At 35.6% G+C, this 16,253-nt stretch overlaps 1 protein-coding gene across 6 annotated transcripts in view; it reads right to left on the bottom strand.

Annotated features, from left to right (window-relative positions):
• Window positions 1-190: 190 nt before the first annotated feature.
• ESCO1 (establishment of sister chromatid cohesion N-acetyltransferase 1) overlaps window positions 191-16,253 on the bottom strand; it is a 47,365-nt gene continuing 31,302 nt past the window's right edge. For 4 of the 6 annotated variants that reach the window (XM_070361661.1, XM_005898885.2, XM_070361662.1 and 1 more), the window contains 4 exons: window positions 11,641-11,730; window positions 9,662-9,805; window positions 6,846-7,033; window positions 191-5,146 (listed from right to left, as the gene is read on the bottom strand). In XM_070361661.1, coding sequence (XP_070217762.1) covers window positions 4,999-5,146; window positions 6,846-7,033; window positions 9,662-9,805; window positions 11,641-11,730 — 570 coding nt within the window. In that variant the 3' untranslated portion in view covers window positions 191-4,998. Of the gene's footprint in view, window positions 5,147-6,845; window positions 7,034-9,661; window positions 9,806-11,640; window positions 11,731-12,290; window positions 12,415-16,253 lie in introns of those variants that run through there. The other 2 variants (XM_070361663.1, XR_011462445.1) reach the window with 2 other exon arrangements.

Raw genomic sequence — 16,253 nt, 5'->3', positions numbered from 1 at the left:
CCCTGCCATATGTGAGGGTTCACACAGGTTAATACTGAATGTAAACTTACAATGAGAACTGCTGTATTCAGTTTTTTGGGTTGTAATTTATGCAATTGCTTCTTGTGATTTTTAGAAAAGGAGGCACCTGTGTTCCTTTATTACTGTAAAGTTTCTTAACCAAAATTTGGTGAATTTCACTAGTCAGTCTACCTCACATTTTGTTTATGATTCTAAATTGTCTTGTGTTGACAGTACATTCTTGTCCTTTCATTTAATTTGGTGAATGTATTAAATTCTCTCCCATCCCCTAAGAAGAAAGTGTGTTTTCTTTACATTTTCTGGTATGTTCAAAATTGGAATGAGCTGGTTCTGCCAATGTCCGAGAAAGGCCACAAGTCCACATGTCATAAGTTGGATAACTCTAAGATTCTACTATTCTGGCTTAACAGTGCAAGAAAGTGCTGAGTAAGTATTTGTGGACTGAAAATCTATAGCTTATCCAAAGACAATACACACATATAAAGTACCTACACACCATGCCCACTTGCAGAGTGCCACATAATTATGAATAACAGACCTAGAAATGATTAAAGAAATGTTAGAAATATCCATGGTACATCCCCGATCTTTTGTTTTATAGATGGCAACTGTATTCATTTCCATGTCCCAAGAAGCAGACTTTGGGATGGTAGAATTGTGTAGTATAACCTAAGGTTACTCTCCATTTTATTTCTAAATTCTAATTTCACCAGCTTTAGAGAATTAACTTCTTATTCCAGGGGGGGCTTTCAGTTCTATTATATTGACAGTGCTAAAATAACCTTTGATATAGAACTGTAAAAACATTCTTTAGGGTCAGAGGTCCCTGGCTGTTGCCTCAGGAGGGCCAGTAACTATCTTAAGTCTGCTGACAGATCCAGGAGCAAGTAGGACACTGCCCGTGTCCCACTACACACCCCACTGAGCTGCCCTGGAAAGACTACCAGCTGTGAAACTGCCTGCTGTAGCTTTGTATTCAACTGCAGAGAGCTGAACAATATCCAGAGAATACACATTCCTCAGGCTTGTCTCCAGTCATGGCCAAGAAGCTCATAAGCGCTCTCTGGGTCTAAGAGAATATTGATAAAACAATGAAACCCTGGCTTCCCTGAAAAAACAAAAAATCATCACTAAAGATGCAGGAAGGACCTCTGGGACCAAGGAAACACTGTAAATTCCTGTGTCTTAGCTGCCAAGTATTAAGCTGAGGAAAGAATCTATAGTTGACCCTTCAACAATACAGGTTTGAACTTCACAGGTGTACTTATAGACAATTTAAAAAAAAAAAAAAGAAAGAAAACAATGTACTACAGTAGTACACAATCCCTGGTGGGTTGACTCTACAAAGTGCTAATATAAAGAGCCGACTGTAAAGTTATACCTGATTCGCGACTACGTGTGGGGTTAGCACCCCAACCACCCCGTTGTTCAGGTGTCAACTGTACTTCAGTGATTATGATAGCAAATGGAATAGGAATAGTTAGAAAAAGCAACAATTAAGTTTTCTTACCAATTCTTTGCTGTTCTAAGACAGAATCTTCCCTTGATCTGCTAGAAAGCCCAAGAATCATGAGAACAGGTAGAAGGCATATGTGTCTGCAGTCGCTACCCCAGAAATCGATTTAGCCACCTTCACAGCCAGTGAACTAACTATAGCCAGGAAGGAATGTGGCTGTGTTCCTACCAAGATGTCCTAGCTGGGCAGCCATGCAAACTAAGTGACAATTAAAATATCAGTGTATATACGTCTGCTATATTTACTGTTCTTATGATAGTCATGATTTTAGTAGATATACAAGTTCACTATTGCACATTATAAACTGATAAAATACTGATTTTTCAAATGCTGACAAAATGAAATAAAACCATTGTATGTCCACATAAGCAAGAGCATAACGTATAAGATCGCAGGGTGTCTGACTGTACTGGTGGGTCCTATAATGTCAATATACTAGACATTCAGCCCAACTATTCAAGGGTAGCTGAGAAAACATTTACAGGCACCTTTATATATTAGCAATTACAGAATCAATCTGTTGACGTTTGTGACCATTAGCGTTTACTCACTGTATCACTGGTACCTCCACAACTCCACGGAGACCATGATTCTGTTTCTGTCGTCACTCTTCAGTCTTCAGCGGTGCTGTGACAATGTCAACGGCTCTCAAGTCTTGGTTTCTACCACTTTCTTCTGGTTCTTCCCTTGCGTGTGCATTCTCACAAGTTCTTCAATAGTCTCTTCTACCCTCTAATTTTATAAACCCCAGGGTGGAGATCTCCTCTAAATCTTTAAATAACTAAATAAATTGGTTTAGTTCAAACTTTTCCCAAACTCTGTCTACATGTTCAGTTATATACACCAAATAGATATCTCCACTTGGAGATTCAGCAACCACCTTCAAACTGTGAGCAGAACCAAGCTCATCCTTTGCCACCTAATTCTCCAGTATGCTCTTCTCGGCCCAAAATCCACCTTCTCTGCTACCTAAACCAAAATTACCCAGATTCTCCTGTCATGATCTTTCTCTAGTCAGTTATCAACTCCATCAATTCTTCAATTTTAACTTTTCAGAGTGCATTTGTCTAATTTTCATCCACACATCATAGCTTTAGTTCAATTTGCGTATCTTTCACAAAGACTGCAACTGCTCCTATAAGCTCGTCTAAATCTAGATTCCTCACCTGTAAACTCTACCTATGTGGCTGTCATAATTAAATAATGCATCACTAGGGCTTCCCTGGTAGCTCAGCTGGTACAGGATCTGCCTGCAGTGCAGGAGGCCCCAGTTCGATCCCTGGGTCAGGAAGATCCCCTGGAGAAGGGACAGGCTACTCACTCCAGTATTGTTGGGCTTCCCTGGTGGCTCAGATGGTAAAGAATCTGCCTGCAATGTGGGAGACTTGGGTTCGATCCCTGGGCTGGAAGATCCCCTGGAGGAGGGCATGGCAACCCACTCCAGTATTCTTGCCTGGAGAATCCCCATGGACAGAGGAGCCTGGTGGGCTACAGTCCACAGGGTCGCAAAGAGTCAGACGCGACTGAGTGATTTAAGCACAGCACAAACACAAAGTATGACACATGGCAAACACTCAAATGTTAAATATTATTAATAATTCTCTTCTTGGAGAAATAGCTAGAATGTAAAATTTATTTGAGGGGCTGTGTCTTTAATATAAACATGAAAAGAAACAATCTTCCTAGTAATGGTAACCTTTAAACCAACCAATAAATACAACCTACTTCCAAGTCCCTTTGAAACCCACCGAGTATGGCTCCCCAAAGCATCCTATTGCTTATATGGGATCTGGGCCTATGTTATGAGTTTAACAGTTACTAGAACATCTATGCTACACCTGAAGTTTTCATCCTATTTTAAAAAAATCATGGGTTCCCTGTCAGGCAAACACTGAGACCAGCGATGACTAGAAGAGTCTCAAGACCAAAGAGAAAAGCAGTGTCAAGAGTTGGACCATCATGATGAATGAGAAGAAACAGTCACACTGCCTTACCATTCCACCCTACTGACAGGTACAGAGCCTTACACCACTCAATTAATTTTAAAAGCACACAGCTATGGGTGATAATGTGTGTGTGTGTATATATCACAATGATATATATCACATATCACAATATGTTGATCTTAATTTAAAAGTCTTAATTCTTAGCTGGTTTTAATGTCAGCTCATAACATTCACCTATATTAAATCATAGTGGTGTTTCATTCTTGGGCCATGGCTCTTTATTTCTCTGAAAGACCAGAAAATTCCCATGTTAGGATCCTATCTTTTGGAGATGTTACTGACATACAGATTCTGCAGCAAACTAGTGAAAACTACCTTTTCAAAAACCACTGTTTTAATCTTATTTCAAGGTAGCAAACCTAACAGACTTCCTGAAAAAGCACGGTAACAACATACCATTATCACATTTATCACTTAGAAAAAGCTATCAAGTATTTTATTATTTTATTCTACATTATATACAGGTCATAAAAGGCCACAGCAGTTTTTCAACATATAAACCCTTTAAAAGTAGAGGGCACTATGAAGGATAGACAAGTATCAAAATGAAGTCCAATAATGAGGGCATATACCCAGTGCAGTATTTCTGAGGAATAACAAAGCGGATACCAATTCATACATATTTAGCTTGCAACTATTCCACAGGTTTTTATAAACCTCTTTGGGATTGTGAATAGCCAAAGTGTGCCAAGTTGATGTTTATTTGAAAAAGTGAAACCAGAATGAACAAATAAATAAACTACAGGGCACCATTCTAACTCGAGTCATTCATAGTTCTCCAAGAAGGAAAGCTTCAATTCTTTTCCACCTTCTGCTTCTTGATGGCAGCAAGAAGCAGAAAAAGAGAAATAGAAGAACAAACTCAGTATTGCAAATTCTCTCTTGCTAAAGGAGCTTCGCTTTTTTTGTGATGATTCCCTTAAAGTAGGTATCAGACCCTTTAAGAATTAGTTTTGATTCCTAAACACATAACTCACACCCTTCTTGAATAATGATGTAAAAACGTTGGTTTCCACTCTGTGAAAATACACTCTTTAAAACTATAACTGGTATCAGCAGATCAATATAAAAAAAATACAGTACCAAGCTACACTGGTATATTGCCACAATTAAGAACTTCAAGTTATACTTATCACTGAGACCATAGTCCTTGCATTAGTTTTCAGTCCACTATGAACAATTATCTGCTGCATGTAAACATGTCTAAATAACTATAGATAAAATACATCAATCATAAATTTCTGTAAAAGATAATAAAATATCTTCTTTAAAAAACAAAACAACAATAAGCAATTACTTCATTTTTTTTCCAATTTTATGAAAATGGAACAACCTTCTGGTTGTTGCCAGTCCTGAGTTCATTGTAATAAAAATGGCCCTAGTTCCTGGTTTAAGTCAACAACCAATCCATTCTCATCAGTAGATGTCTTCCGATGCTGTAGGCATGAGTTTATTTTAGGTGCTATTTTGTCCATTAATAAAATTATACACCAGAAACTGACCAGTGCCACAGTACTGGGTTGCAAACAGTTTCCCATCAGGAGTAGGGTCTGAGAAAGCAATTTCCTCTTTACTCAAGTATGAGCCATATATAAAGTTACTCCTGTTTGAAAAAAAAAGGCGGGGGGGGGTGGAAGGTAAAAAAAAAAAAAAAAAGAAAATTAAATTATTTTTAACCATTAAAAGTGGAAAAAACCTGTCAAATAATGTTGTACACTTAAAAATAATTGTTTTGTAAAAACAACAATGGTTATAAAAACATTTACCCAACATCTTTTCAGGATAAAAACACTCCAACAACTCTAAATAGAAGGAACTGATAAAGAGCATCAAAAGACATCAAAGTTAACAGTTAAAAAAAAAAAGACTGAAAACTTCCTCAGAAATCAGGAACAGGGTAAGGCCATACTGCTCATACCTCATCTATTATCAAGGACAATTAGACAAGCAAAAGAAATGAAAAACAACGAGGTTGGAAAGGAAGAAATAAAATTATCTTTTCACAGATGACATATCTTTTATATACAAAAATTATAAGGAATTCACAAAATAACAGATCTAATAAAACATGAGTTCAGCAAGTTTGCAAATTATAAAATCAATATTAAAAAATTAATTTTATTTCTATGACCAATTCAAAATGAAATTTAGAAAACAACACTGAAATATATAGTAAATACTCAGTAATCTAAGTAAATACTTAGGATTAAATTTAACAAAGACATGTAAGACCTAAAAAATGAGAACCATAGAACACTGTTGAAAGAAATTAAAGGAGACCTTAGTAAATGGAAAGACATCCCATGATTATGAATCAGATGACTTAATATTGCTAAAATGGCATTACTCCTCAAATTGATCTATAGTTAGTGAGTTTTTCTGCACAAATTAACAAGCTGTTCCTAAAATTCATATGCAAATGCAAGAGACAAAAAAACAAACGTAATTTTCGGAATCTCTATCTCTTTGATTAAAAATCAAGCAAGTATTACTCAGCCATTAAAAAGAATACATTTGAATCAGTTCTAATGAGGTGGACGAAACTGGAGCCTATTATACAGAGTGAAGTAAGCCAGAAAGAAAAACACCAATACAGTATACTAATGCATATATATGGAATTTAGAAAGATGGTAACAATAACCCTGGTATACGAGACAGCAAAAGAGACATTGATGTATAGAACAGTCTCTTGGACTCTGTGGGAGAGGGAGAGGGTGGGATGATTTGGGAGAATGGCATTGAAATATGTATATATCATATATGAAACGAGTCGCCAGTCCAGATTCGATGCACGATACTGGATGCTTGGGGCTGGTGCACTGGGATGACCCAGAGGGATGGTATGGGGAGGGAGGAGGGAGGAGGATTCAGGATGGGGAACACATGTATACCTGTGGCAGATTCATTTCGATATATGGCAAAACCAATACAATATTGTAAAGTTAAAAAATAAAATAAAATTTAAAAAAAATTAAGCAATATATATATAACTTTGTATTTTCCAAGTCTCCTGTAAATGTGTTATCATACTTTCATACTTTAAAAAAAAGAAAAAAGGAATAAAATCAAGAAAAACTATTGAGAGACTAAGATTATTTACAAATATTCTTAAAAATTTTCCTAAAAGCTAAACTCCCAAGAAATTTCCCATACTTCTTACATACTGACAATCTTATGCAAATTTTAAATTAATATAAATAAAGGTTATACATTTACGATGAACTAAATGTCAATCTTTATATAAAACTCTGCTTAAATGCTAAACTACTGATAATGACTTCAAGGATTACATCCAAGTTACCTTAGGCATTCAATCATGCGAGAAGCGATCTTCTTCCGACGCATCATGCTGAACACCCATATGCGGCTGATGCCACAGATTGCAGGCTCTGGCAATGTTGAGCAGCACCAGGCTTTTTGCCTTTCAAATCTGACCTTTTCTTCTTCTGACCTGATAACTGGAAGTTTTTCTTCTATAACTCTGTAGCCCTATATGCAGCAAAATTAAGGGGAAATTCATAGGTGATTTTTTTTTAATTGAAGTATAGTTGATTTACAATGTTGTGCTACTCTCTGCTATACAGCAAAGTGAGTCCATTATACACATAGAGACATTCTTGGGGGGGGGCGGGGCAGGGTGTTTAAAGTGAGACTATTATTAAGCAATTGTCTCATACTGACCTTTTGTGAGGTCATCACTACGTCCATCTGGCTTCTTAACAAACCATAGGAACCACTTAGCATTTTGCTCTCATTTTAGGAAATAAACAGACCTGGATCTACATTCTGTTCTAACTCACTTATTAGTTATGTGACCACGAGATGAAGTTACTTAATTTAGCTTTGGGATCCTTGTCTATAAACTGGAACTCTCCACCATCTCTTTCAGAGACTTGTGAGAGATTAAATAAGGAAATACAAAGCACCTGGCCATCACGGCTGGCACATAATAGGAAGTGAATGTTAATTTTCTCCACCTCCCATGTTCTAGGACCAGCGAAAGTACACGGGGTGAACTCAGCAGTCACAACTTTCTGTGATAGTTGTCATCGTTACAGGGTTCACAGCTGTGCAGAACTGGGAATCAGGATGGCAGAGGAATCAGAAGTTTAGGAAGGTCCTTTCCCTACACTCCTATCTCTTAAAAATAAAAAAAGTACTTTGAAAAACATACATCTCTTTTGCCAGTCTAGTGGTCAAAAAGGGATACCACCACCAGCCTTTCAACAGAATGAGGTACAAAAGTTAAAACAATTAGACAACAGAACTGAAAGTTAACAAAGAATAAACAAGCAAGTACTGCACGGCTATGTTCTAATATAAACACTGCGACAAGTCATTTTTGGAACTAGGTAGAATAGAAATTTAAAAAACCACAAGGTCCCTGGTAGTCTAGAGGTTAGGACTCAGTGCTTTCACTCCCATGGCCCAGACTTAATCCCTGGCCAGGGAACTGAGATGCCAGAAGCCACTCAGCAGGGCCCAAAACTCCCGCAACACGCGAGTTTATCAAAGAACACTCATTATAAACAACCAAACAAACAAAAAAAAACACTGTAAGAAACAGTCAAAAAACAAGATAGATGTCTGCAATTTTTTTTGAATGCTTAGTCATTTGCCAAATAAACTTAAGAATACTCTATATAAAATTTGCAAATATCCTTATCACTCTGCAAATCTGACTTCAAATATCTTTTTCCCCTCCTCTAATTAACTTCGTTTCAATGATCAATTCTGTCTGAAGTTATGTCCCACATAAAAAGCGATACTTCCTTCAAGTGGGTACCTTACTATTAACCTTCTTCAGGAGTCATAAATCATGCTAGCTGGATTGAATTTAAGGGGGCTGAGTTGCTAAGGACAATCCTTAAACACACAACACAGTTATTCCATACACACAGGAAGCACTTTGACATATTGGTAAATCAAGCACAACATTGCTGATATCTTTTAAAAGTGGGACAATCAAGACTCAGAGACCTATCAAGCGGACAAATGATAAAGCAAAGAATAAATCTGGGGCAATGGAAAAAATAAAGCCACAAGATGTGCACTATGCAAAATTAACTCAATTATAGGATGTCAAGCTTCTATGACTTAGTCCTTTTATATCAAATTTATATCTCCAAACTACCTTGTCAGCTATTGATTTAAATTTGTGATTACCAATAGCAAAATTCATAAACTTACACAATTTCAAGTTGAATTTTTTTTCAGATTGAATTTTTATGTAGCTTAACATATAGACATTAATCACACATATTTGTTTCAACTCTACACATTAGAAAATTTTATGATGAAGCATATATACTTACAGGCAACTATTAATATACTAAAAGACATCATCTAAACAAAAAGTCAAGTCCAATGCACACTGAATTCATGAGCAAGAACTCAGCTGAAAATAAGAGAATTCACAGGAGGTCTACCTCAAGGTGAGCATGATTAGGAAGTCCAAAATCTTCTGTTTTCTTAAACTGGTCAAACTTCGGACCATCCTATAATATTAACATACCAATTCTACTATAATTCTATTATTTGTTTACATTTGGCTCTTAAATACCAGCCAAGTCCTCATTAGAGCTCAACCAAAGAAGTGGTGACCTAATGCAGGGGTGGGAAATTTTTCATGAAGGGCCAGGAAGTAAGTATTTCAGGCTATGCAGCATAACTGGCCTCTTGCAACTACTTAATTCAATCTGTGTAGTGTGAAAGCAGCCACTGACAATATTTAAGCAAATCAACATAGCTATGTTACAATAAAATGTTGTAAAAAACAGGCTAGATTTTGCCTTCCGGACTATAATCTGGCAACCCTTGATTTATTTCAGTGCTGAAGGGGACTGAGACAGACATTTCATTAGTAGCCAACAAGGAAATTTCCGAAACAAAATTTAATAGTACTTTTGATTTGTAGAATTTTTAATCTTATACTTACTGACTTAAACAAATTCCCATGCAAGACAACTTCACTGTAGTAAAAAAAAATTATGCACAGGAATTCTCGCATTCATACTCTTCCTTACACAGAATGTTGAAAAATTTACCACGATGATGTTATTGCTATAACTCTTTAAATACTGAACTACATAGGATCATTCTTTAAAAGTCACTTACCCACTGGATATGTTCTGCAATTAGACAACCAACTACCTTTTTGTCATTAGAAATAAACAGAAGTGTTTTTGTTCTGGAATAGCACATGAGTGGAGCCTGCTGGAAACCTAAATCATTATCAACCATCTCTCTAATCTCGTCAACCTGCCAAATAAAGAAAAATTATTATTTTTTAAACAAAAGCATTTTATATATGTAAACATATGCTATTTCAGTTCAATAAATTGAGCATATTATTCCAAGCAGAACATCCTCTGAAGAGTGCTTCTGAATGACTATCCTGATCACTAAATGTTTTTCAAGCTCTGTGGACCAATCTGCAAAAGGAAGAAAGAATGGAGAGTAATGTCAAACCCAGTAGTCTGGGAACAAGACTGAGAGCTTCTCTGATAGGTAATAAGGACACTAAGGCTTCCCAGTGTAAAGCATCACGGAATGGAGCACTGGAGAGAACTTCACTGGAACCTTAGCCAGGCAGGCCACATTGTTCTTTGCAAGCCTTAATTTGTACTCTCATCAGTGGAGTGGAAGTGAGCACAGAGAAAAGGCATAAATGTTTACTCCTTATCAAAAGTTTATAGGGCCAGATATTATGCAAAGCACTTTATGAATATTATCTAACTTAAATCCAACCCCTCTTACAGGCTGATAGTTTCTCACTTTGCGTATGGAAGAAATAAAATGCAGAGGTTAAATAACTTTCCCATGTCAGATATGGGACACTGGGAACAAAAGAGCTGGGGCTTCTGGGATTTGAACCCGTAACGCTCAAAGTGCTTCTACCACTCTACCTCCTAGAATTCTTGTCAAGGCCGAACAGAATAAGCTCAAACTTTTGTAGGTATTCAAAGTCAAGATTTTTATAGGCACTCAAACATCTGTTCCTTTGCCAGTTAAAAAAACAATCTGCAAATATTCAGTCCAATAAACATTCGTCTGTGACACTAAGTTTAAAATGCAAATGACACCTAAGGGGGTTAAGTATTCACACTTCCAAATTGCAGCATACCATGTAACACATTCCTTATTCAGTGATGAAAACCCAAGTCCTCTTAATCCTAGAAAAATATCCCACAATGCAACACTTGACTCAGTTCCTAAAGGCAAATGACTCACAATTCTTTGAATTTTAATTTTTAACCTATTATGGGTTGCTAACCAGTAACATACTGAACTGTAGGTTACTAACAACAAGGATATTAAGAAATTTACTCAGAATAAAATGACATCTATTAGTTTCAGTTTTATAAATTATGATTCAGATTTGTATTTTGATTCTTGAAATCACTTACATGGCATTTACTATGCCTTCTATATCATCACTCAAATTACTGATAATATGCAACAGTAATCAATCCACTGAAAATTCATTTCACATATGCTAGACAGTAGTCATGTGAGGATGTGAGAATTGGGCCATAAAGAGGGCTGAGCGCCAAAGAATTGATGCTTTCGAATTGTGGTGGTGGTGAAGACTCTTGAAGACTCCCTTGGACAACAAGGAGATCAAACCAGTCAATCCTAAAGGAAATAAGCTCTGAATATTCATTGGAAGGACTGATGCTTGAAGCTCCAATACTTTGGCCACCTGATGAGAAGAGCTGACTCATTGGAAAAGACCCTGATGCTGGGAAGGATTGAGAGCAGGAGAAGGCGGGGACAGAGGATGAAATGGTTGAATGGTATCACTCACTCAATGGAGATGATTTTGAGCAAACTCCAGGAGATAGTGAAGTACCAGGAAATCTAGTGTGCTGCAGTCCATGGGGTCGCAAAGAGTCAGACAGGACTTAGAAAACCAACAACAAAAATGACACACTACAAAGTTAAAGCATTCGTTTTTCAGTTGGGTTGTGACTAAATGCTGATTTCTTGTTCTCAGAATGGGGTGTTTAAATGTGCTCTGCCAGCAATACATTATACTCTTAAAATGAGCTGCAAAATTATTCATTCTGTGTGAAATCTCACTGGAAATTTACCTTTTTCAGGGCATACTTTGGATCTTCAGGAAGAACCATTATTATCCTGCCATCAGGATATTCAGCTAGAATTCTTTCTTTTTTCCAACCCTAGATACATATAAAAAAAAAGAGAATAAAATTTATTTATCACATTTCATACATCATATTCATGTACAATAAGAAAAATACATCAATGTGTCTAAAAATTACAAACATGGAAAAGTATATATGCTCATTAATGTTTAAAAAGACATGATAAATCAGCTAACTTGTTAAGCACACACAGGTACAATGTAAGCTAATTTCTTTCTACTATTCATTCAGTGATCTAAGACCACAAAAGCATTTCTAAGATATCATTTTCCATTTTAAATTAATTTTGAAAATCACACAGCAAAAGCAAGCCCCTTAAAATCAGTGACTCCCAGAACCTAAAGGATAACTCTCCCAGTTTCTTGATAAGAGAATTAAAGTCTTAAATTTCTCTGGAACATGGTTACCTCCACAAACAAACACTCATGGTTTTATGTCTGGCATGCCAAAGACCTCCAGGAGGTTTTAAATGAACTGATTTGCATGCAGGAGCCCAATATGTAAGGAATAGTTTTTATTCTTATTGATCACAACTATCAAAAGTCACAAGAAGGATACTATAAAAATATAACTACCTTCTAAGAATCTAATAGGGAAGGAGAGGCTACGTTGTGTGTATCTGAAGTTAAACATACTCAAAAAAAGAGAGGTAATAAACTCTTCTTCAGATCCACACTCGTGGTGATTAATGAGCAGAACCTGCATGAAAAAAAAAACAAAACAAAAGCCACTTAAATCTAGTAAGATGGGACTGAACCAGAGGTTAAAACTAGGAGCTTTGAGGTTAAAAATAAGTACAGAAGGAATGAGCTTAACTGGTTGTTCCATTTGTCTTACCCAACCAACTTTAAATAAAAAGGTTTTTCAAGAAGCAATGTATTTATCTTAAAGAAAACCAGCATCTTTCTGAGATTTGTTTCAGAGTATTAAAGCTCAATGAAACCAAGAAAAAGGCAACAATATTTTTAAAAAACACTATGGCAGGTCTGAAAGGAGACTGATTTTCTTAAATGATCCAGAATGGTCTTTTGGGAAAGGGTGGTTTCTTAGTTGGGGACAAAAAGTCTAGTAACAAACTTGGTATAAACAACTGTTTGGATTAAAGTATTTAAAACCAGAATTTGTTTAAAGAATAGAGCACCCAAAAGTAAAGCAAATTCAGATGATTATTTTTAGGATGGTCATGTGTTCCCAAAATTTGAAAAGAAAAAAGGAGCAGAAACAATAGTCACAGAAGTCATTTTTTTCAAATCAGAAATGAAATCTGAATCATATCCAGACCTGAATACAGCTAAACGTATTGAAAAGGCATAAGAGATATCATCCTCTTTAAAAAACAAATTTACATTAATGTTATTTTGGGGAAAAGCTTTTAAAATAAATCTATTTTACATAAAATGAAAATGGAGACTTTTCATTTTAAAAACTAAGCTACAATTTCAATGAAGAGCTAGAATTTAACTAACTCCAACTTATAACAAAGTCATAGTTTCCTAAGCTGAATTATCTAAAAATAATTTGATAAGTTACATTCCTGTTGTCTTTAAAAATAACAATACTGGCCAACGTTATACTGTACCATTGGCACTAGATAAATTATTTTGCTTTACTGACTTTTTTGTACAAAATTTTCTCTTGAAACAAGTTGAGACTTGCATGTTCATACAGAAAATGTTTCACAATTGGATTTGATACAATTTCAAAAAATGTTTTAAACATGGTTGTTTTTTCATGTATGTGTATAAGCAGGAAGAACTGCAAAGGGTCGAGTTATTGCTGCTTCAGTTTCTAATACCCATGAAGACAGCATATTTAAGAGAAAACTTTAAGAGTTCTGGATTAAAAGTTGGGGGTTAGTTCCCACTTCTTGGTAGTTACTAGCAATATAATCTTGGGCAAATCACTGCAATGCATTCTCTTTCCTGACCTAGGCTATGGACAAAACAGCTGTCATCTCCCACATCACTTAGTAGTTTAGAGAACTGCTTTAAGATGATTCCTCACACAGAGGAGCTATTCAGAAACTCTTAGGAACTTCCACTCTACCTTCTTAGTGGTGTCAAACTACAATCAATGTACTACTTTAAGAAAACACAATTAATAAAGGCCCAAAGTTACATGCAAAAATAAGTTCAAACCTTGGACAAGGCAAAGATGAAAGAACCAACGTGGCTAAAAACTGTCAAGTAAGATACTAAAGACATTTATATGCCTCAATTGCAGTTAACTCTTTCCTGGAGTCAATAACCACATGATCCTCCTATCTTTAGAGAATTTAGATGAGACGAAGTCTGTCTGCTGCTTGAAACTGAGGCAGAGGCTGTTTGCTGAAGGGTAAATGTGATTTAGAGGAATAACCAAATAGCCACAGCTTTCTCCAAAGATATAAATTTCAATGCAGTGCCTTTACACCTTTCACCTTTAGCTCTAAGATGTTACACACAGCCCTCTGCTAGCAAGTAGTATTTTCCAAATCCCATTCTTAATTCACCTATCTGGCTGCTAAAAAGCAGAAAGCTTTACACTGCTTAAAAAAAAAAAAAAAAAAAGCTTTACACTGCTAATAGCAATCAATGATCTTTTTTTTTTTTTTTTTGCCCTTTGCTATCCTAGTTATTCTAGACTTTAGAGTCTCAAGAATGGAAGGGGTTTTCCTCTTTGTCTATTTGAACAAGATTACAACTGAAAACAAAATACACTGGGTGGTAGATATATTGATGTATATACAACTGTCAAAATTCATCAATCAAACATTTAAGATTTGTGTGTTAAAATTATATCCCAACTATAAAAGTTCCTACTAATCACTTCCATTAAAGGTTGAATGGAAATATTCATTAAAAAATACTCTGAGAAATAAAATCAGTAACTAGCTTTTCAAAAAGACTAGCAACAAATATGGCAAGGGAAAAAAAACCTAGAGGGAGAGTCTTTAGATTAAAAGATATTTAAGAGACATACCAACCAGTGCAATATATGGACCTTAATTCAAACAGTATAGAAAATTATGAGATATTTGGGGAGATTCTGAACCCTGAGGGAATAGCTGCTATTAAGGAATTAAAATTTAAAGGTGTGATTATACTCTTAAAATCTTGTTTATTGCTATGCTGAAGCTGAGTGAAAAATACATGGGAATTCGCTATTTGGTGATAGTGGGGGGAATGGGGACTGAACTCTATTTTGGAAAATTCAATCACCCAATTGTCAAAACTGTGCCAAAGGTCCAAGGCTTAAGCAAATACCATTTATTTAGAAGTGAAAAATGAATGTAAAATGAATCCAGTTGGCAGAGTGATTAGACCTGAGGGTGAGACAAGCATTGACTGCAATGGGGGCACAAAGGGGCTTTTGAGATACTAGTGGTGTTTCTTGTCATGTGGGTGTTCACTTTGCAAAAATACACCATTAAGCTGTGCACTCGTTCATTATTTGTGTACTTCTCTTTACAAGATGTATTTCAATTAAAATTTTATTTAAATTACTAAAGGAATTTTAAAAACAGACATTTTAGTTCAACAGCAAGACTAACAGTTGTTATTTGTTTAAATAAATATACTCCAAATACCATTTAAAATTTTTTTAAATCTTTAGAAACAAAAGTAAATTAAAATTAGCTCATTCAAAATTCAGTCACATGCTCTTTTTGACAGTACCCATGGCACACAGCATAAAAAACTGCAGAAAAACTGCATAAGAGAAACAAATTAGACTCTTGAAATAGGTAAAAATATTTCTGTTGAAATGATTTTTAAAAGCAAACATGTACTTATGAATATTTTAAAAGTCAGTAAGACTGTACACCAAATTATAAACTAAGGTTATTTATGTGATTTAATTTTTTTCCTTTAGGCTTATCTGTATTTCCTGTTTTTTTCTACTTTAATAAAATGGTATAATAAAAGTATTAATATACCTTAACTACCCCCAAGCAGAAGGTTTTAACTTCATGTTTGGTTACTTTGCAAAAATAATTCTGTATTAACAACAATACTGTTAAAGATGTGTTTCCATGTTCTCTCCAGGCATACCACTTTTCCAGATCTCCGTGTGTTCACCAACCCAAAACCTCTCTGAACCCTGTCCTGGCTTTTTGAAGGTTTCACCAGAGGTGGGACTGATTAAATCATTGGCCACTGGTAACAGAATTCATTCTCCAGTGCCTATTCCCTCCTAGGATCACTGTGTAAGAACTGAAAGTTCCAACCCTCAGTAGCTGGCTCCCATCCTTAGGCTAGTTCCAAAGGTCATCTCATTAACATAACAAAACACATTGTATCCCATCTCTTAGGAAATTTCATAGCTTTTGGGAGCTGTGAGTCAGGAACTAAATAAATATTGTTTTTATAAGTCACAGTATCACAAGCACTGAAGATTATCTGAGACTTTAGTTTGAAAGTGAGTGAGGTCAATTTATTTCTGAACTAAATTTAATTGTACACACAATGTAACTGCTGAAATTAAAATAAAATAATTAAAACCTAGTATCTTATATATGTTAATTTGTGGTAAAGAATCCGCCAGCAACGGGAGACATG

The sequence above is a fragment of the Bos mutus genome, chromosome 24 (assembly GCF_027580195.1).
Source record: "Bos mutus isolate GX-2022 chromosome 24, NWIPB_WYAK_1.1, whole genome shotgun sequence".
In the NCBI taxonomy this organism is placed as follows: domain Eukaryota; kingdom Metazoa; phylum Chordata; class Mammalia; order Artiodactyla; family Bovidae; genus Bos; species Bos mutus.
Note: the sequence above shows the minus strand (reverse complement) of the source record. Positions and strands in the feature narration are given on the sequence as shown.